The 21,597-nt window shown below is 55.2% G+C and overlaps 1 protein-coding gene across 1 annotated transcript; it reads right to left on the bottom strand.

The window, feature by feature from the left end:
- Positions 1–5,289: 5,289 nt before the first annotated feature.
- Positions 5,290–21,389, bottom strand: CDX1 (caudal type homeobox 1). The gene is made up of 3 exons (XM_024576742.4): positions 20,849–21,389; positions 6,932–7,077; positions 5,290–6,405 (listed from the first exon to the last, which is right to left on the bottom strand). Exons 1-3 carry the CDS (start codon positions 21,291–21,293, stop codon positions 6,178–6,180), a joined length of 819 nt encoding a protein of 272 aa, XP_024432510.2. The 5' UTR covers positions 21,294–21,389; the 3' UTR covers positions 5,290–6,177.
- Positions 21,390–21,597: the final 208 nt, after the last annotated feature.

Here is a 21,597-nt window from a genome sequence, read left to right as displayed (position 1 = left end):
CGCAGGCGCTGCCGTCTGTCGGCTGCGGGTGTGCGGCGCAGGCCGGGCGCTGCGACCGCCTGCTTGCCTCTCTTTATGCAGGGCCAGAGGCTGGGGAGCGGTGCACGGCTGCGTCCGCGTAGACACCCAGACAGACCGACAGCAGAGGGGTGGAGGTGTGGGGGGATGCGCGCCCCCTCGCGCAGAGCTGTGATTGGAGGGGCCAAGCGCGTAAGGAGTGGTGGTGTGGGGGTGGGGGGTTGCGAGGGAAACCTTTGAAGGTTGGGAGGCCTCGATCACAGTCTCCTGCGTGACCTTGGGGAAATTACTTGCCCTCTCTGGGCCTCTCTTTCTCCAGCTGGGCAACGAGGAAGGCAGGCTATGCACGCGGACACTAACAGCCAGTGGTGGGCTCCAGCATCCCGGTGCCTCCTCTCCTGGCTCCTCTCTGGTGTGACACCTTGTCCACATTGCTTAACCTCCCTGCGCTGCCAGTTCTTCATCTGGAAAATGGGGATAAGAATCTTATTCCCTTAGTGAGGATGTGAAGAATTCAGGAAGATGGTGCACGGAAAACATTTAGCATGGGGCTGGGCACACAGTAGGGGCTCAGTTAACATCTATTGACGGACTGTGGGTTGCCCATTCCTGTGAAAAGAGAAAAACAACCATCAGTCAGATGTTTATCCAATCATCCAGTCCATCAATGTTTATTGAGCACCTGAAGTGCGCCAGGCCCTGCCCTGATTGGTGTGTCTCAGTTGGGTGTTATCCCACAAAGCAAACGGTCACTCGCTCGCTTCCCAATCGCTATTTCTTGCTCACATTGATGTTTCTCTCCCTCTGTTTCTCCCTCCCTTTCCCTCTCTCTGAAAACAAATAGGTAAATAAATCTTTAAAAATAAATAAATAAAACAGGGTGTGCCAGATCCTGCACTAGATCTAATTTCCCCAGCACAGGGACCTGGAGAGGCAGATGGTAATGTCCCTATTTTACAGATGAGGAAACTGAAGCACAGAAAGGTGATGTCACTCACTCAAGGTCACAAGGCTAGTGAATGACGCCAGGGACGGAGTCAGGCTTGGTGGACCTTCCGGACCAGTGGCGGTCCTGAACACTCCTCTTTTTCTTGGGATGAAAGTAGAACAGGGAGGTTGGGGCAAGGAGGAGGGACAGGACAAGAGCCCCTGTGTTGTTGTCATGACCTGTGACTTAGCTCAGGAGCGCCTGGGCTCCTGTCCACTGGCAGTAGGACGGTGGTGACGTTAGGACTGCACGTCTGTCAAGTGCGCCGTCAACCATCCCTTGCCTGGATGGCCTCTTAGAAGGCTGTGAGGGCCCAGTGAGCCTGTGGCTGGGATGGGAAATTACTAGCTAGAGTGACTATATGCATTGGTGTGTGGGGCTGAGCCAGTATATGCTAGTGAACACAGCATGCACCATACCTTACAAATCGCGTCCCTTTTACTCTTCAAAGTGTCCCAGCTGAGACTATGTCTCAGAGGGTCACCCTACCATCAGCCAACATGGGGAGGCCTTTGGGGAGAGTGAAGATAGGTGCTGCTCCCTACACCCCTGGAGCCTGGTAGGAGGTGGGGAGGGATTAAATCAAAGTGAGGGCTTGGATAAATGTCCTGGCATGGCCCACCCTGGGCCCACCTCTCCTCCAAGCTGCTCTTTCCTCACAGCCTGACCTCACAGAGCAGGCTGGGAGAAAGGAGCCCTTTGGCTATGATTGTAAAGGAAGGAACATTCATGGAGCCCGACTCTGTGTATTAGATGAAGTCAGACCCAATATCTAATTTTCAATTCTCTCTAACAGCCTGGGCAGGCAAGCTTGTGCGCCCCCATGGGGCACCTGAGGAAACTGTCTCCGAGGAGTGGTGTCCCACAGGGCACTGACTCTCTGGACTTTGGAGGTAAAGCCCAGAGGGCCATGGGCTGTGCCTAGGGAGGGGAAAAAACCAGTGGTTCCTGATTCCAAGAAGGCACAGACAGGACCCACCCCCAGCCTTCTCCAGGGCCTGTCACATCTCTTATGGGACAGGAGGCAACTTTGCCTATACAGCCCCTCCCCTTGGTGCCCAGGTTTCATGAGACCCAATGGAAGGCACAGAGAACCACAGAGAACCACAGAACATGGAGGAGGACTGAGGCATTGGTTCCAGAGTCTCTTTATGGCCTCTTCCCAGCAGCACCTGCTTCCCCCAGAGCCAGCCCTGGAGGGAGCCAGCCCCAGGGGAGGGGGATGGAACAGGACTGGGGCTTTAGCCTTCCTCAAGCACAAGTCAGTGGGGCTGAGTGCGAATGGGTCTAGGCCCATATCTTTCAGGTGGGGAAACTGAGGCCCAGAAGAAGTAGGTTGTTGCCAAATCACTGAGGAGTAGAGGCAGGGTCAGGCCTGGAATCTAGGAGTCTGACCCCACCCAGCCTGCGCCCTCAGATGGCTGCTTTCTGCCGCCCTCTCCCCAGCACAGCCAGTGTTGCAAAAGTCTGTGCTTTATAAAGCAAACAACACCCCAACACTGGGAGGCCCATAAGTTCATCTACCCACCGAAGCCCCAGGTTTATAACCGTACAACTGACTACGAGTTCAGCTACGGAGCATGCTAGACAATCGCCACCACCTGTCTCTGTCTCCCCCATCCCAGAGGAAGTCCGGATGCTACTTGGCAAATAACTACTTAGGAATCCAACTAGTGCATCTCAATCTATCGCCCTTCCCCCATTCTCTCCTCCCCCCACCCTCTTCTGATCTCACATCAAAAGTAAGACGGAGATGTGTGCTAATTTAAGGAAAGTGTTAGATGAAAATGTACTTCCTGTTATTATATAGGAAGATATTTTTAAATGCATATAAATAAACATTTTCAATTTGCTTTCCTGTTCAGACTTTATCACTGTAGAGCATGTGTTCTGTTACACCCGCGGAGCGGCGATGGTGAAAGATGAGGATCCAGACCGCTGGTCCATCTGGTGTGATTCCAGGGAAGTGGTTCCGGAGCAGCTGGGCGGGGTCAGCATTGCTCTCCAGTGCCTCCGGCCTGTCCTAAGCCAGCTGTGCCCCCAGGCTCTGCATCCTACTGGCTGGGCCTCTAAGCCACCCAGGAGCAGGCAGGCTTCCTTGGAGCTCCAGTCTTCTGTCCACCCTCCCCACCTCCCATTATAACCTGTTACACACACACACTCACACACACCCAGGCTGCTGGAGACCTCTGATGTGAGAACATTCCACTCCCAGCCCTGAACTCAGGCCTTGTGAGAACTGAGCTGTGGCCCTCTCTGCTCAGCCTCACCAATCTCTCAGCCATCACTGATGGCTCCACAAGACTGAAGTTCTTACTATGGCATGAAGGGTCTAGAGGGGAAATTATCTGCAAAACACAGTGCTGATGGGCATGTTTCTGATTGAGTAGAGGCCATGACCAGGCCCAGGGCCTTCAGGACCGGGCTAGGCCATATCTGACTTTTATCAGAAGCCTGGGTCTCCAGTACCAATGCAGGGCATGCCCACCAACATGGGGGATGCTGAAAATCTCTATACGCAAAGCAGAAGCAGCTGATTGGAAAGCTGGACCATCTCTTAGCACTGAGGTCTAACAGGACAGGAAGGGTCCCTTTCCTGGGTCATTACAACACTCAGCCTCTGGTGGAAGTCTCTAGGTGACAGGGAACTCACACCTCACCCGCCAGCCCATGGCACTACTTGGAAGTTGTTTAGATGGAAGTTGCCTTTTCCCAGCACTCACACCACTAGACAGGTGATCACTGACCCAACCTGTGGGCCCCACCCAACCCCTGACCTCCCACATGAGCAGCAGCTGCAGCTTACCCAGCCTGCGAGGCCCCGCCATTGACCTCCTGCCAGGTAGGCTTCCTGGAGCTGGGGACAGGCTTGTCCTGCCTCAGATCTTCCCAGCCACCATCTGTCCTCAACATTGGGGGGTGGGGTAGTTACAACATCAGTCAGGCCTGACAGCCTGTCACATGAGGATGCAGCAGCCCTGGGAGCAGGTGGCTGAAGCCCAGAACTTACCTTGCCCTGGGCCCTGTGCTAAACACAATCCTGAGATAGGTTAGGGTATCTTTTTCCCATTTGATGAAGGAGGGGGCTGAAGCTCAGAGGAGCTAAGTAACCTGCCTGAAGTCTCACAGCTTAGTAGTTAGGTTGGAGCCCAGGCCATCTGATGACAAAACCTGCTACTAAACACTGAGTCACAGCTATTTGAGGCCCTCCCCAGCCCACAGAGTCGCCACATGCCAGAGTCTGGGGTGTTTGGTGGGGGGCTGGTAGTGCAGGAGGGGGGTGCTCCTGGAGCGTGAAGTGTGGAGAATGCTGGGTTAAAGAAGACCCAGGGGGTTCTTTGTCATGGGACTCATCAGAGCCTTTGGTGGCTAATGCACCACTGTGACTCTCCCGGAAGGGTGGAGTCTGTAGGACTTTCCAAGCTTACTTGGCTAGAGCTGTTTTTTCCTGGTAAAATAGCTCCCCAATTTTACAGACAGGGAAACAAGGCCCAGAGAGGGGAAGCAGTTACCCTAGGGCCACACAGCAAATGTTTTTGATGATCAGAAAACTAGATTCACTCACTGCCAGCCACCCTTCCACCAACCCTCTTCTTCTGCTGCCCTGGTCCCTTCCCTGGCACCGCCTGGCTCCCACGCTTTAGAAGTCCACCGCCCTCAGTGAAGCTGTGACATCTCTTGGCCACCACCAGTAGCAGAGAGGAGTGCCTGCCGCTCTTCAGGGGCTCATGTGCGGGAGGGGGCTGCCTCGTGCACTGCTGTCACGTGCCCCAGGAGCAAAGGGCAGGCTGTGCGCACTGTTTATGGCTGGGGCACCTCCCAGAACAGCAAACAGCGGGACAGGCAGCTGGCACTAGAGCCCTCCAGCTAGCAGACTCCTGAAAGGGAGGTGAGAACAGCAGCTTTTCTCAGGAGTTTTTAAAAATTATGTTAACTTCACACGGCTCATACTCTTTGTTACCATTCCCCACTTCGTGGCCTGACATCACCCACTAGTCCTTTAGGCATCAGTTCAAACCTCACCTCCTCCAGGAAGCCTTCTGGACCCTCCAAGAGAAGATACAAGTCCCTGAATGCTCTGCTCCCTGATGCCCGGAGCATAGCTCAGACTGGAAACTTCTAGTGGGGAAGGGCAGCAAGGGCCGCATCCACCGGGCCCAGCCATGCCTGGTACATGGGGTGCCCAATGAGTATTGTAAAATCCTGAGCTGAAAGCATTTGAAAAATTCAAAAGACTGATATATTGAGTCTGATGATTCTGGTCACAAAATGGACTTAAAATTTTACATAGTCTCATAGACTTACTCTAACAATGTCATGTTTTGATCGTTCAAATGCATTCTAAAGGTGACCTTGTTGTAGGCTGACAGAGGCTGAAAGTGATTATGTAATTGTTAGGGAAGGGTGAGGATGATTTATACTTAACACTTTCCTTTAATGCTATGTATAATGATTTTTATACGTTTTTAAAAAGGGAAAAAATTTATTCTTGAAGCTGCATCCACAAGATTCCACTCTATGTACACACTTGCCCAGCTGTGAGCTCTGCTCTGTTCAGAGAAAGTCCTCCAAGGGCCCAGTGGGGCCTGGACCCTGAGGGGCAGCCTGGTGGGGTAGAACTTGGAAGAGGGACTCTGCCCTTCTGTCCCCCTCCAGAGGGCCTCTCCCCAACCTAGAGGCCCCACTGAGAATGCTAGTGAGGAGGTATGGCTCTGCAACCCAGAGGGGATAGGTACCAGAGCCTCTCAGGCCCCATCCTGTGGGCTCTGTATCAGCCCAGAGAGGGCCAGGTCATGTCAGGGTGGGGGCAGGTAGAACTGAGGCTGCAGGACCAGGCAGGCGGGAGCTGACCACATTCCTCCCATAGGTCACGGTGGGTAAGCCCTCCATCTTCCCCAGCTCTATCTCCTTTCCCCAGGGTTAGTCTAGTCCCTGTAGCAGCCTTCTGCCCCTGAACCTCTGGAGAAGGAGATAGGGACTGGGGGCTTATCCTGGGTCCATGCCCCCAGCCCTCTGGGGACTGAGACCTCTCACCCTGGGTTCCCTGATCCCCCTGAGACCTAGAACAGGAAAATGTCCTGAGCTCACTGAACAGACAGGCCAAGGGCACATGGGGGCTGGGTGGGTGACTTGTCCAAGGTGACCCAGAAGGTCAGTGAAAGGGCTGGGAGCTAAGGCAGGTACTCCTCCTTGACAGGCAGTGGGGAGGAGGTGCCCAGGAGGCTGGTGGAGCTGGGGCACAGGCCCCCCAGGGGCGGCCCAGCTGTGGTGGGGTTGACTTCGTGGGCTGGTGGTGGTGGCAGCTGGGGGTGCTGTGGGGGCTGCTGCTGCTGCTGCTGCTGCTTCTTCTTGTTCACTTTGCGCTCCTTCGCCCGCCGGTTCTGGAACCAGATCTTCACCTGTGGTCGGAGAAGAGAGAGGGTGGTGCACAATGGCAGGGAGAGGGAGAGAGGGAGGGCTGCTGAGCTCTCATTTCTTGACGTGGCCTTTGCAGCCTGCCTCCCGCTCCAGCCGCCCCTACCGTCCACGGAACCTGAACACATCCTCTACTCTAACGACAACTTTTCCTGTCACCTCCTGCCTCCTCATCGTCAAGGCCATACCCTAACACCCATCCTCCAGGAAGCCGTCCGTGTTCTGCCTGTGACTGCTCCCTCCTCTGGGTTTAAATAGCACTGATCATAGCCCGCTGTGGCCTACAGCGAATCAGAACCCCTATCTCCCTTTTGGGGGTTAGGGATAGTGGGTTTTGTCAGGGAGGAGAGGATTTGCCAGTAGCTCAGCTTTTGCTGTGCTGTGTGACCATGGCCAGGAGGCTCAACCTCTCTGTTCTCCTCCCTTGACTGAGTTCTGTCATCTGCCTGGCAGTCTGGAGACCAGAGTCCCTGTGCTGCTCCTGTGGCTAAGGTGGGGGAACCCACACACCTGCCGTTCAGTGAGCCCCAGATTGGCGGCCAGCTCTGACTTCCGCCGGATGGTGATATAACGACTGTAGTGGAACTCCTTTTCCAGCTCCAGGCGCTGGTGGTCGGTGTAGACCACACGGTACTTGTCCTTGGTCCGGGTCTTACCTAAGAAGCAGATGGGCCAGGAGGGGAGGTGAATGGGGAGGGAGAGCCTGCAGAAGGCCCAGGTAGGGCCCCCAGCCCTCTGAAGAAGGACCCTGAGGTGAGGAGGGCCTATACCCAGCCTTAGGGGTGACAATCATTCCCCCAAGCTCAGGTTTAGAGACTTCCTGAGAGGCAAGCACTGCTTCGTGCCCATGTGGGAAGGTGCTGAGGCACAGAGAGGGGAAGCAACTTTCTCAGGGTTACACAGCAAGCTGCTAGTGGAGCTGGGGTTTCAGTCTTGGTCTCCTGACCCAGTGCCCTTCTCAGATCACCAGCTTCTCCAGCTTTAACCCAGTGGTTTCCAGATGTGGCTGTAGCACTGAGACTCCAGGAGCTTGTTGAAAGCAGCTTCCAGGGCATCCCTGACCAGGTGAGTCAGAAAGCCTGGGAGTTCAATGTGCATTTTTAGTGAGTTCCCATGGTGGTTCGGATTCAGGGTCCTCGGACCACAGGTGTGAACACCAGTGATGTGGAGGGGCACCTGGCAGGCAAGATGAATGATGGCAGCTGTTCCCTTCTCCTGTGTGGAAGAGAGCAGGGAAGAGTCTCTGTAGACAGGGGTGGAAGTTTGCTGAACTGTCCTGGGGTGCATGGCACCTCGATTCCCATTGAACATGGTTGCTGGCGACCCTTGAGGACAGTTACCTCAAGAGGCCTAGCCCTGGCCACCTCGCCCTGAGCTAGGGTCGCATGGCAGATGGGTGCTGGTCTGCCTGGAGCCATCCCCGCTCCTGCCCGTGTGCCGGCGTAGAGCAGGAACGGCCGCTCAGTCCACAGAGCTGCTTCTGTGTCCATCGGCAAGAGCAAAACTGAAACGATTCAGGGCTCCAGGCAGAGGGAAGAGCAAGTGCAAAGTCCCTGAGGCAGGAGCGTGCCTGACATCTGACCTGTGAGAGAAACTGTGGGGTGTGGCTGGAGGGCCCTGACCAAGCGGGGAGGGGCAGGTTGCCCAGAGCCTTATGGGCTACGGAAAGGACTCTGGGTTTTTCTCTGTCTGGAATGGGAGTCATCACAGGGTTCTGAGCAGAGGAGACATGAGGTCTGATTACATTTTAATATGACTCTGGCTGCTGCATGCAGAACAGATTGGCAAGAGGAAGCAGGAAGCACAGAGAGACCTGCAATAACCCAGGAGAAGGCAGTGGCTTGGCTTCTAACATGGGGTTCGGCCTGGGGCCAGAAACCGGATTTGAGGACCAACTGGGGTTAATGTCAGGGCGTCTCTGGGGCTGGGGTCAGAGGTCTGTCTGGAGAGAACAGTGAGAGTCATGCTTGGCCTGGGCTGGTGTGGGGGCCTGACTCAACACCGGTTTGCTTTGTAAGAAGCTGAGCACTCGGCTATAAATAGGAGGCACACGCAAGCACTTACGGACCCACACATGCGTCCCACCAGGGTCCGGTGGGTCTCTGAATAACCACCAGCCCCCTCCCACCTCACCCACGTGCCCTACAACAGCCGGGCCTTCAACTCTGTCTGGGTCACAAGCTCTGGCCTTGCCTGTCCCTCAGCATCCCTGTCCCAACTAACCTCCCCGCCTCCTGTGCCGACTTCCAGCCCCCGCCCCTCCACCAAGCCCACGCAGCTTGGCAGGACAGCACTGGGCTCCCTGGGAGCCAAATGGTTTTATGGAGAATGGGAGACAACAGATGTCCCTGGGCTCTTTCCTTGGGTTTGCTGCCAGAGCAGCGGAACCGCCCTGGACGCTTCCACATCCCCTGCCCTCAGCTCACTGCTTGATGCAGCACGGGACAACCTCGGCCCACAGCCAGTCTGGCCCAAGAAAGGGACAAGGGAGTGGCCGCTAAGGCTTTGGTCCAGACGGAGCCCCTCCCTGGCCTAGAAAATTCAATGCCCGCTCAAAAACAGTTCTGCCTCTTGTCCCCTCCACCAGAGCCCAGCAGAGAGCTCTGAATCCACAGCCCACTGGGTTTACTGTGCTAAACCCAAAGGGGTCTTGGGAGTTTAGTCTCCTCCCATTTTGTAAATGAAGGGACCAAGGCTCAGGGTGGTTATACAGCTGCCAGAGATCTAAGTAAGCAAGGCCTGGGGAGTCCTCCTAGTCCAGGCTCCCTGTGCTGTCAGGCCCCTCGCAGTCACGGACTCACCCAAGACCATGTTACCTGGCCTGGGGCTCTCGCTCCCCATTCTCATTTGCAACTCCTCACCCATCAGGTTTAGGGGCTGCAGAACCCCCACCAGAGCCCTCTGTAAGTAGTGGCAGCAGAGGCTCGATCAGCAGACCATCCATCATCTACTTGTATTTGGGAAGAGAGGGTCCCACCCATAGTGAGAGCAGGCCCCCAGAGCCCTGGGCTGCGGGATCCTGCAGGGTCCTCAGGCTGGGGGCCTAGACAAGGCCCAGAAGACTCCCAGCCTGAGGTGGGGGATGAGGCTCCCTGCCCACTCAGACCGCAGCCTGAGAGACTCCATGCAGGGATGATGAAGTCACCTGTCCCCTGAGGCACCCAGCTCTCACTCCCTTCCCTTCTGGTGAGCCAGCAGGGGTCCAATCACACCCATTTCATAGATCTGGTGGGCAGTGGGGGATGGGGGTGGGACTAGATGAGAAGTAGGGCTCTAGCTGCATAATTAGTCTCTCTGTTCTAGGTTGCCTGCCAATGAAGGCCCAGCCCACAGGCCCAGCCTTCCTCATCCTCTCTTCCTCCTTTGGGCCCAGAAGAGGGGCCGGTGGGCTCAGGAACCTCCTGGCCAACTTCTATCGGTAGAACTCAAAACACAACATTTTATTGCTAAGAAAAAGGCTCTACCAAAGAACAAAATGTTTGCTCTCACACTGCGTGGTCCGGGGCGTCCCACAGGCTGTCCACTGAAGTGCCCTCCTTGGAGCCCGGCTTGGTAGTGTCTAGCCTAGCTGAACATGCGCATACCCTTTCCCAATTAATGCCACCCCCAGCACGGGTCCCACAGGGAAACACCCAGAGCTGTAGCTATTTGGAACAGTGTAAGGCTGAAAACAAGGTACATACCGAGAAGTAGGGAGCACGTTAGAAAAAAGATGGCCCATCCACGGAGAGGAGCCTTATGCAATCATTCTAAAGAGACTGCAAAGCTCCATATGCACCAATGTGGAGCAGTGCTTAAGATATTTTGTTGAGGAAAAAAAGCAAGACATTGAATGTTGGGAATAATATGTTTCTGTTTTTGTATAAAATGGGGGGGTTACACACTCACACACACAATCCTATGTTTGTGCACCCACAGAATTTTCTGAAAGACTCTACAAGAAGCCATTAATAGGAGCTGCCTCTGGAGAGGGGTTCTGGAGGCTGGGGAGCCACAGGTAGGAGGGATTTACAGGGGTGTTTAAGATTTTACCATGTGCAGATGTGAACTTGCATTTTTAATGACAGTCAGGAGCCCTGGGTTGCTGTCCCTGCCCCCTCCTGAGAGGGCTGTGCCATGGGAGCCCAGGAGGGAGGGGCAGGGAGGTGCATGAGAGTGGCAGGGCCAGGGAGAGCCCGGATCAATGATTTACGGGTCCTGGGGATGCTGGGGCTCAGGGGGAAGTCCAGGCTCCTGTGGCAGGTGTGTGATGGGAGCCATCCCTCCCAGCACCTAACAAATGACCCTTTGGGCCAATGCCAGTGCAGGAGGGTTGGGGAGGGTGGGGAGCCCCCAGCTCTTCAGGGGTGAGCACTGCAGGGAGAACCTTGGGTAACTTACCCAAGGGAGAGGCGTTCTCTCTGCTCTGCCTTTGGGACTTGAGGAACGGCCCACCATCGAGCACCAGCCTGCCCTGGAGGCAGCCAGTTCCCCACCCCCCCACAGTGTGCCCGGCTGAGGAGAAGCTACAGGCTAATGGTTCCAGACACCTGACCAGCAGCCTCCAAACGGGCTGGGGAGCCTTTTGAAAACACTGTGAACTAAAGGATTGCTGGTTCAATTCCCAGTCAGGGCATGTGCCTGGGTTGTGGGCCAGGTCCCCTGTAGGGGGCGCATGAGAGGCAACCACACATTGATGTTTCTCTTTCTCTCTTTCACCTTCCCTTCCCCTCTCTCTAAAAATAAATAAATACAAATCTAAAAAGAAAAAAAAGAAAAAAAGACCCCACACCAATTCTAGCCCAGAAATTCAGAGCCAGTGGGGTTGAAATTCAGAGCCAGAGTGGGGCTCGGGGATTAGCTCTCAGGCGACCCTGACATGTGGCTGTCCGAGCGAGCAGACCTAGGGTTGTGCAGTACAACTCCTTGCTGGCTGGGTGATCCAGGGCAGTCACCCCACCTCTGAGCCTTATCTTCTTTATCTACAAGATGGGGACGATTATTATTCTAATAAAGGCCAACATGTCCACGCATCAGGCACCTCGTGTCTCAACAACCTATGAAGTTGTGCGACTGTTATCCCCATGTTATAGATGGGGAAACTGAGGCTCAGAGGGGTCCACGCATCTGGCAGGTGAGATTTAAACCCAGGTCTGTCCAGCCTCAGAAACAGCACTAGCACCTATCGCAAAGTGTATGTTCTCCCATAACTAGCCAACTATGGGGTGTATGGGAGACCACTTGAGATGGGTGGACGATGCCTAGCCCAGAACCTGGCACGTCATTGGTGTGTGGGGACGGGTGGCTCTCATTCATCCCCAATAGTGGCAGGACAAGCACACGGCAGGAATGCAGGAAATGATCTGTGCAATGAGTGGGGTGTTGGACGAGACTGCTTATTTGTAAGGCCCCTTCCAACTTGGAAACATGAAGCTCCCAGTGTTTGTTGATTCTCCGATTGTGTCTGTTACTGTTGCTAAAAGAATCCTAAGAGCAATTCCCCTGTCTGAGAGTCTAGATACAGAGCCTGCCCAGCCGGAGGACAGGCGGTAGGAGCCACACAGCCTTCATTCAGTGGGGCTTCCCCATCCAACCTGGACCAGGCAAGGACAGGGTTCAGCCGCTGCCTCCAGGACGAGGTGTGTGACTCTAAGAAAATCAAGTGGACTCTGGGCCAGCACTTCCTTTGCCTTCTTCCTGCTGGGTTTGTGGCCTAAGGGATGACACTGCCAGCTCTGGTCCTCAGGGCCTGGAACACAAATCCAGCCCTGCACCCTCTGCAACCCTTCCCTGTGTGGTCCAGCCCCTAATGGCTGTGCATCAGAATTCCCCCAACACACACAAGCTCCACCCCAGGACTACTGCATCCTGATCTCCCTGCCATCTTCACCAAGCCCGCTGGGGGATTCTGAACCACCAGCTGGAGTCAGTAGGCCCTGGCCCCAGTTCTGTGCCTTATGTGTGGCCTTGAATAAGGCCTGTCTCCTCTCTGGGCCTCAGTTTCTCCTATGGATCAGAAGAGGGTTGGGGTGTCAGCTCTGAAGGCCCTATAGATTCCACAGTTCTGTGCAGCTCTAAGCCCTCCCATAAGGACCAGACACCCTGCACCCCATTACCGTCCACCACCTGGGCAGCACCCACAAGGGAGGGCATGGCCCGCACATCCTCCAGCCAAGTTCCTCGGACACATGCGGGGCAGGAGGCACCAGGGACACAGTGCTGGTCTGGCAAGGACAGAGGGAAATGCAAGCCCTGGGGCCTTCAGCAGGAGGGAGCTCAGAGAAGGGGGAAGGACCAGGGCGGACACAGAGCCCCACTGCAGTAAGTCCCGAAAGCGGAGCGGGGAAGGAAGGAGACACGCTTTGCTGAAAGGATGGTGGGCATTTTTCAGTATAATGAGGAGAAGGGAAGAACTGCAAATATGTTGAGCATGCAGTTAACTTTAACATAAACCATGTGAGGTGTTATCCAGATAACACATATAGGAGGGCTGTGAAGGTGACAGGGTGAGGGGCAGTCCGTGGTGGTGGCGCTTCTGCGGAGGGGCCTGGTCCTACCAGCTTTTCCACTGCACTGAGCTTTGGGGAAGGCCCTGTGCACTGGGAGGGAGTCCCCAGACCTTGCTGGAGGCAGAGACCTGGCCCACATCTGACCATCCTCAGCTGAAGGAGTTGACAAGTGACTGAACTCCTTTGGGCTTTCCTACCACCGGGGAACAGAATGGATGTGAGAGCGACTTGTAAAGGGCAAAGAACTCTGGAGACGACAGGGGGAACTGAGCTATTTGTAGCAGTGGATGTTGGAGGGCTCCCCAGGGAGACGGAAGAACGCCGCCTTATGGGGAACGGCAAGGCAAAGAACACGCTGGCCTGGGCATGCGGGGAGCTGGCTGGGCTACCCCAGGCACTTGTAATGGACAGCTTGGGTCTGCTTCCTCATCTCTACTACCAGGGGATGGGACCCCTGCTGCCTTAGCCCTGACCTGGCCAGTTTGATGATGGATGGATGGATGTCTCTTGTGGGCCATGAGGCTTTCTAGTGGGCCCTCAACTGTGTCCTTGCTCCTGCTGATTTGTGAGTTCCAGGATGCTTCATCACAGTCTGTCACTCAAGCCCTGGGGCAGGGCTGAGGCTGGTATGGGGTGGGGGGAATGGCCTGGCCAGCCACACGCAGGAGCCTTGCAGCCGTGGGCAAGCATCTCCTCCCCTCTGTCACCCTCCTCCCAGGCCACCTGTGCGTCATCCCCTGCCCTCTCTTCTTCCTGAAGGTCCACAGTCTGACTCGGTTCTGGGAGACAGCAGAGAGGACAGAGCCTTCAGAGCCAGGCAGGCCCGATGGTCCTGCCCAGGCTGGCCGTGAGCCAGCAGTGTGAGCCCAGGCAGGCCACCAACCCTCTTTGAATCCCAGTTCATTCTCTCCTCCCTACATAGGGTAGTGTCACAGATTAGATGTGACAGTCTACTCGGTAAGGTCATTATTAGCGAAAGTTAGCTGTGAGATGATGATGAAGATGAAGATGGCTACAGAGATGGAAGAGGCAGGAGAGATTCCATGCCGGAGAGGAAGGAGCCTGTCCCGAATGGATTGCCACTCTAAGAACTCTTGAGAAGGACTTTCTTGCACTGTCCCACATGACAGCTCCTGGCCATACGTGGCGGTTTACATTTACATTAATTAAACAGAATTAAATAAAATCCAGGTCTTTAGTCACACTAGCCATATTTCAAGCACTCAAAAAGACACATGCAGCTAGAGTACTGGGCCACACAGATTCAGAGCGTGTTCGCCATTGGTCAGCCCTGTGAGACCGAACTCCTACCAAGGGCCAGATACCTGCACCCGCACGGTGCCTGTACTAGCCAGTTCTTGCACCCACTACCCATTTATCCTTCCAAGGTTTTCCACAGGGGCCCCTAAAACAAGGGGCATTCTTGGTCCAGAATAGCCCTTCTAAAATCTGCAAACAGCAACGGAGTCCTTGCAAATCTCCTCCAAGGCTGAACAACTCGAGGCCTCTCTGAGATGCTTCCTGGTGGAATTTCCAGGCCTCTGCCCTACACAAGCCATCCTCCTCTAGCGGGGAAGTGAGGTCCCTGCCCAGTGGTCTGCAGGCGTGGCCCTGGAAGCCTTCCATTCTGGATGGTGGTGCAGGGAGGGGCTGTAGACTCCAGCCCTTTTCTAGCTCACTGTATGACCTTGGCAAGACCCCTCCCCTCGGTGCCTGGCTCCTTCTATGCTCTGTGAGGGCAGGCACCATGCCCCCTTGCTCACCCAGCCCTGTTATAGTGGCTGGCACACAGCGAGAACTTGCTGGCTCTTGTTGAATACATAACCCAAACCTACTGCTTCCTGGCCTTCCTGGCTTTCCTGATCTCAGTAAATAGCCCCCATCCTTCAGCCACTTGGGCCAGGAGCCTTGGTGGCATATCCCTCTCCCCACATCTGATCCATCAGTTGGTTGGCTCAACCTCCAAAGGACATCCGTCCATCCGCCCAGCTCCACTGGTCCCACAGCCATCGTGAAAGCCACTAATCCAATGCAGAGCTGTGCTGTTCTGGGGTCAGAAATACCTGCATTGGAAAAAATGCTGAGCACTCACTACATGCTAGTTTATATTATTACTATGGTAGATACTTGGTACTTATTTGTTAAATAGTTCCTTCCCCTCTTTCATGGGGGGGCATGGCACTGATTAAAAACAAACAAATGAAATAATTACAAATTGTGATTGGTATGAAGGAGAGCAGGCAAAGACTTGAGAGCCAGATTCAGTGGTGATGGGGCGGGGAGGCACACTTTATTCAGCTTGGGGGAGGTCTCCTGGCGGAGGCAACATTTAAGCCAAGACTTAAAGGATGAGAAGGAGGCTTCCCATGTCACCAATGGGGAAGAATATTCTAGGAAGGGAGAACAGCATGTACAAAGGCCCTAAGGCAGAAAGTAGAAGTGTCAGGGGCAGACAGTGCCAGCTCCCTGAGGGGACTCTCTCTGCCTTGTTCCGGCTGGGATCCCCAGAACCCAGAAGAGACACTTAGGAGTATCATTGCCCACAGGCTGAATGAATGAATGAATAAATGAATGAGAGAGGCACATAATGAGGCCGGAGAGGCCAGCAGAGCTGAGTGCTGGGGTAAGGGGTTTGAGGCTGGAGCATCAGCCTCGGCTTTCACTAGCACCTGCTCCCTCTCTCTCGATGCAGAGGGATCTACACACCCCTTCGCAAACCTAAGGGGCGAGTGTGGCGTGGAGAGCGCTTAGCATGTGAACATAATGATGGACCTGACTCCAGACGCGATTGTTTCCAAATCCCAGGAGCTCCAGGACAGAAACCCCAGGGGCAGCCCATTCAGGTAACTGCCTACTGACAAGCCAGACGTTGCGGCTAACAAAGCCAATTTGGACCTTCAGGAGGGCTCCCTCAGCTCTCAGCAGCAGTATCTGCCAAAACGGGGGGTGGGGGGAGAAAACACAACCAAAAACAGCCTTCTGCCACCTTCTAACTGGGTCATTCCCCTTCCCAGCTACATCTGAGAGATGAGGTGTCACATGGAGCTTCTGCCTTGAAAACCAGTTTTAAACAGCCCAGCCCCTGCTGTGCCCACCCTCCCCCTCCAGCCCTTTATAGCTCTTCCCTAACTGGCCTCCTTTCCCCCTACCTGGGCTGGGATGCCCTGGGAAGGGGGGCTCAGGCTCCTGTGCCAGGGTGTTGCTTTACTTGACAGATGCTCCACAGGCCCGTGGTGTCTGGGTTTGAACCCTGTTCTGCTGCATCCAAGCTGTATGAGCTTGGCAAGCTACCTTACCCTCTCTGAGCCTCGTTAACTTTATCAGTAAAATTAGGCTAATAATAGATCCTCACCCTCTTAGGGTTGTTATGAGGCTTAGGTGAGATCACCCATGCAAAGGGTACAGTGCCTGCATACGGTAAGGACTCAGTCAAGACCACAGTTATCAGCTTTACCATGAGCCCCTACTATGGGCGAGGAATGGTGAGAAGGGTGGGATTGGCTGAGACTGGTCCCTGAGGGGATAACCGATGGTAGATGACAGGGATAAACACAGTCAGTGGTAAGTGTTAATATGAGGGCCTGATAGAAGGCCTGACAGAGTGCTGGGAGGGGAGGAACCAAGGAGGGCTTGCCGGAGGAGGTGGCCTTGAAAAAGGAGCAGCATTTGAACTGATGAAAAATGTAGAAGAGGAAAGGGAGAGTAGTTAGGTGAGGTACTGGAGAGGTGGGGTGTGTGAGGTGTGTGCTCGAGTGCACCTGCTAAGGGCCAGAAGAGATGGTACAGGTACCGATGATGCACTGGGCACCTACTGGGCCAGGCCCAGCGCCCTGGGTACCATGGCTTGAAGGTGCACTCCTATTTTCATCCGAATGTTACAGTGGAAGAAGCTGAGGCTCAGAGAAATGATCCAAATTAACTTTCCTGATGCGAAGGCAGCTTCTAACAGAAATACCACCACAGTTAAGGTCCAGATCTTAACTGTTGCAAGTAAGCATCTCTGTATCTAGGCAAACTAGTGGGAGACTGGCTTCAATAGTGGGTTGGGGGCCAGTTCTCAAGAGGGCTCTGAATGCCACAGAAATGGGGCTGGATTTCACGGCAGTAAAATGGCATAAAGTAAAATGGCAGTCCCGTGGCAGTGGGGAGCCATGGAGTACTCTTGAGCAGGGGTGTGCCTTGAATAGGTGAATCTGTTCATGGTGTAGAAGATATCTGGGGCATCAGAGAGGCTGAAGGTGAGAGGCTAGGTTGGTGGCTGTGGCAATGGAGCAAGGGAGAGCCTGGAATGTGGCGGGGGTGGGGTGGGGTGGGGTGGTGGGGGCAGTTCAATCCTCCATCGGCCTCAGTTTCTCCATCTAAAAACTGAAGGGGTTGGACTGAGATCTAAACCCCACTGCAGCAGTCTCATCATCTGAGTGAAAACCTCCCTGGTGGTGCGGGCCCTCAGCCGCCCTCATGGGCCATTAACCGGTGACGCCCTGTTTATTCACAAGGAATGGCTGCTGAACCTTTGACAGAGGGTGATTTAGAGCCCTCTTTATGAAAACACTGGTATTTACAGATGCAAAGGGGGGAGGCAAAAAAAAAAAATAGAATCCCTGTCGTCATTTTCTACCCTGGCCTCAGTCAAGTGACAGTAAACACTCGGAACTGCTTCATGTTTGATTGTGGGACAAAGGCCCTTATCGTCCCCACTTGCACTGCCCCTCTTCAGAACAAAGCTGGGGTCTTAGTCCCAGCCTTCGCTATGCCAATGTCCCAGGAGGGATGGCACCTCACTGCCCCAGTGGGGAGAGGGGAGCCACCAGCCTTCCACTGTTGGCAGGAGAGCTCAGTTAGACAGTCACGGGTCTGTCTCTGGAACTGGGACCTCAGAAACCTGGGTCAAAGCCAAGGTTTCCTCTCTTCCCTCTTCCCCCAGAGTCATCCTACTGTTGTTCACACTTGCCCTGTTTATTCAATCAACAAAATATATCAAGCACATGCCATACACTGAGCTGGGCATCTAGAATGTAGTAACAGGTCAACTAGACGTGGCTCTGGACCTCATAGGTGTTTACCTTGGTGGGTGGGTAGGGGAACAGACCACACACAAACACACCAATAAGTGAGTAAATCGCAATCGGGGTTAGTGCTCTAAAGGAAACATGGCAAAGGTTATTGGTGGCTATAGAGGAAGCCTTCCTTAAGAAATCATGGAGGACATCTCTGAGGAGGTGAGCATTAAGCTGCGACCTTGAAGTGTGAGAAGGAGATAGGCCTGCAAAGAGTCAGGGAAAAGAGGTTTCCAGGAAGAGGGAACGATACATACACAAGACCTGCAGAAGGACGTGGCACGTCTGAAACACTAAAAGAGGGCTGAAGTGGCTAGAGTTTGGTGGCCAAGGGGACAAGTGGTCTGGGTCGAGGTCAGGGAAACAGGCAAGGGCCAAGAGTGCTACTCTACAGTCTCAGAGACCTCAGGAAGGAGTGTCGATTTTCCCATATAAATGATGGAAAACCTTTGGAAAAATTTTAACTGACTCATTCAACATCTATTCTAGTCCAGATTCCACTTTTGTGAAACTAGAACATTCCTTCCAGTCTCTGGTCTTCAGCTGCCCATCTGTGTGCCTGGTCTTTAACTGTCCAGCTCAGATATTGTAGAATTCTAGAGTCTCAGAAGGGAGGAAAAATGAGCTGGCCCAAAATGGCATCATAAGATGTGGTGACCAGGGAGCCGCAGGGGGAGCTCTGGTCAGAATTAGATGCCCCCCAGGTAGAGAGGCAGCATCTTCGAGCTATCGGAAGGCCAGGCCTCCAGCCTCCTTGGCAGAACAGGTCCACCCTGACTCCTGGGGGCAGCTGATTTCCTCAGGAGCCCCTACACCTCCCTTTGCCCTTCCTTCTACTCTCTGGGAGTCACAGGAGAAAGGCCTTTTGCCTTTGAGCAGAGTTACTCCTAAGGCCCTTTTTCTGCCTGGGAACGGCAGCATTCAAATGACTTTTGAGACCAGAGGCTGACCTGGGCTGGCAGCTACTGTGCCAGAGAGAAGAGGCGATTTGCCTGACATCACATGGGCATGGGAGCACCCCCAGACCTCCCCAGTCCTCTGACCCGACTGACCTACTCTCTCCCCTCATACAGTGATGGGCTCTCTCTAGGTCCCGCCCTGGGGAACCTCCCCATCCATGTCCAAAGTCACCTGATCAGTAGGAAGTAACAACTGGAGTAGAGGAGCAGGAAAAGCGGGCTTCCTTCTCCAGGGAACACAGAACTGCAGGACCCTGGGGGCCACTGGCCCCAGACACCCTCTCCCATGTACCCTGATGTGGGGTTCTCCGTCGGGGCCTCTAGCATTCCTGAGACTGTCTGCCGAATTAGGTAACACTTTTCTAGGGAGATTTGTACTTTCCATCAGATTTTTCCAAGGCGACCTTTTGTAACTCAAACAAGTTACAAGACCCTTCTCTTTCATGTCACAGATGGTAAGACTGGGACCCAGAAAGGATGACTGATTTAAGAGAAGCTAGTTAGAGAACTAGCCCACGGGCCTGGTGGTCAATCTGCCAGGGTTCCAGTCCCAGCCTCCCCATTTACTGGTTATAAATACTTGTTGTGTGCAAGCATTTAACTTCTCTGTACCATCATTTCTTCGTCTTAACACTGGGGGTGATAACAGCACCCGCTACGATGTTGTAAGAATTAAATGAGTTCACACATGCAAGATCTTAGGTCAATGCTGGGTCTATTAGTAGGTATCATAGTTTAGCTAAGGTTACAGAGACAAGGGGCAGAGTGGGGTCACATGTCCTAGTCCTCTGGGACCTCTGGAGGCAGATATGAGGTTCTTCGCCCCTGGGACTCCCAAGAGGGTGGTCCTATTACACCCAGACCTGTAGCTACTGATCAAGCCCACCCCAGCATCTGCCCCAGGGTGGGGTGAGCTGGGCATGTGGAGACAGGGGGGTGAAGAGAGAGAGGAGGTGGGGAAGTCCCAGGCTCAGTCCCAGCTGGGGGGAGGGGAGGAGGGGCTGGACATCAAAGGGTGGGCAGGCCAACTTCCTGCCCACCAGGCCAGGTGGCCTTTGTCAGGACAGGCCCAACACAGTCAGGACAATGGGGTATCGTGTTCACTTTGTGGCCAACAGGAGTCACTACCGAGCCCAGGCGCAGCCTATTACATGACAAAGGGGGGACCTATAAAGGAGGTCAGGCCGCCCCTCATGAAAGCGGGGCCTTTGTCCGGCCCCTTCCCCTGCCTTTGAAGAGGGTGGATCAGAGAGGCCTGCCTGGGGGCAGGAGGTTCACAGGCTCAGGAGCCAAACAGCAGCCACTTTCCCAACTGCTCCCGCTCCTCCCTCCCCCAGGGTCAAGAGTTCAGGAAGGGCCCTGGGATGGGAAGGTAAGGAGCCCCCCACCCGCTCTAACCAAAGGGGGCTCTTTTTTGGTCCAAATGACATAACCCGCCCATCTCTTTGCTGTATGGGTTGGGGGACTGGGACCCGTAAAGGAAAGTGACCTGACTGTGTTCTTAGGACCAGGGCACCCTCATCCCAGAGGGGTGGGTTTGCAGCCTCTGCCTGGGGTTGGGATAGGGGTGGAAGAAACGACGGTGACCAGGGCCGGTGTCTCTAAAAGAGCCCTAGGACAAGAGTCTGGGGGCAGCGTTCTGGTTGTGGCCCTGCCACTTAATGCATGGTGCATAACTTCACTTTTCCGGGTTCAGCTTCCCTGTCTAGACAGAAAGGCTGGTTGTGCTTACTCAGGCTGGAATTCAGAAGGGAAGCTGGGACAACAGCCCCCCAGGGCGAGAGTGGTAGGGGAGGCCGCACTCCAGGAATCCAGGCACAGCCAGGGCAGAGGTCAGACAGGGGGCGGCTGGGGCCTCGCCCTAGCACCTGCCAGTGCCCAGGGGAACCGTCCAGAGGCGCAGGGCCAGGGAAGGGTCCTTACCGCTGCCACCGCTGCCTCCCGCCGCCACGCTGCGCCGCATCCACTCGTAGGGAGTCCGCCTTTGCGCTCCGGGTGAGGACGGGGCACCCGAGCTGCCGAGGGGCTGCGCCAGGAGGCCCGGGCCAGGCCCAGGGGGCGCGGGCACCGGGCTAAAGTCCGGAGGGGGCCCGAACGCCAGAGGGACTGGGCTGGCAGCTGGGGCCGCAGGGCCCGGGCCATAGGCAGCGGCCCAGTCGTCCTTGGGCGAAGAGAAGGGCGCGCTCCAGGCCGCAGGGGGTGCGGGGGCCGGCTCCACGTGAGAGTAGCCAGTAAAGTCGGGGTACTGCGGGGGTCCGGGTGGCGGGGGCGGGGGTCCATAGGCTTGCGGGCCCAGGCCAAGACTGGGGGGCCTGGCGGGGCCAGGGTACACGGGAGAGTCTTTGTCCAGTACATAGCCCACATACATGGTGGCTGCAGGGGCCCCCGCGCATGCTGGGCCCTGGAGCCGCCGCCGCGGGCCGCCCCAACGAGCAACTGCTCACCTGAACTCGCCAGCCCCGCCGCCCGGTTGCCCCACCCAGGCCTTTTATAGCCCAGGGACGCCCGCGGCCCCAGCCGAGGCGGGTTTGCATTTCAAAGCGGGGGGAGCCTCCCGGCCGCGAATCAAAGGGGGAAACCCGACGGGGGCGGGGGGTTCAAAAGGAGACAAATTGCCACCCCAAGCGGGAGGTGGACGGGCTGGGGCCTGGAGGGGTGGAGACACGGGGGGC

This window comes from Desmodus rotundus, chromosome 6 (genome assembly GCF_022682495.2).
Source record: "Desmodus rotundus isolate HL8 chromosome 6, HLdesRot8A.1, whole genome shotgun sequence".
Classification (NCBI taxonomy): domain Eukaryota; kingdom Metazoa; phylum Chordata; class Mammalia; order Chiroptera; family Phyllostomidae; genus Desmodus; species Desmodus rotundus.
This window is presented reverse-complemented; position numbering and strand designations above follow the sequence as displayed.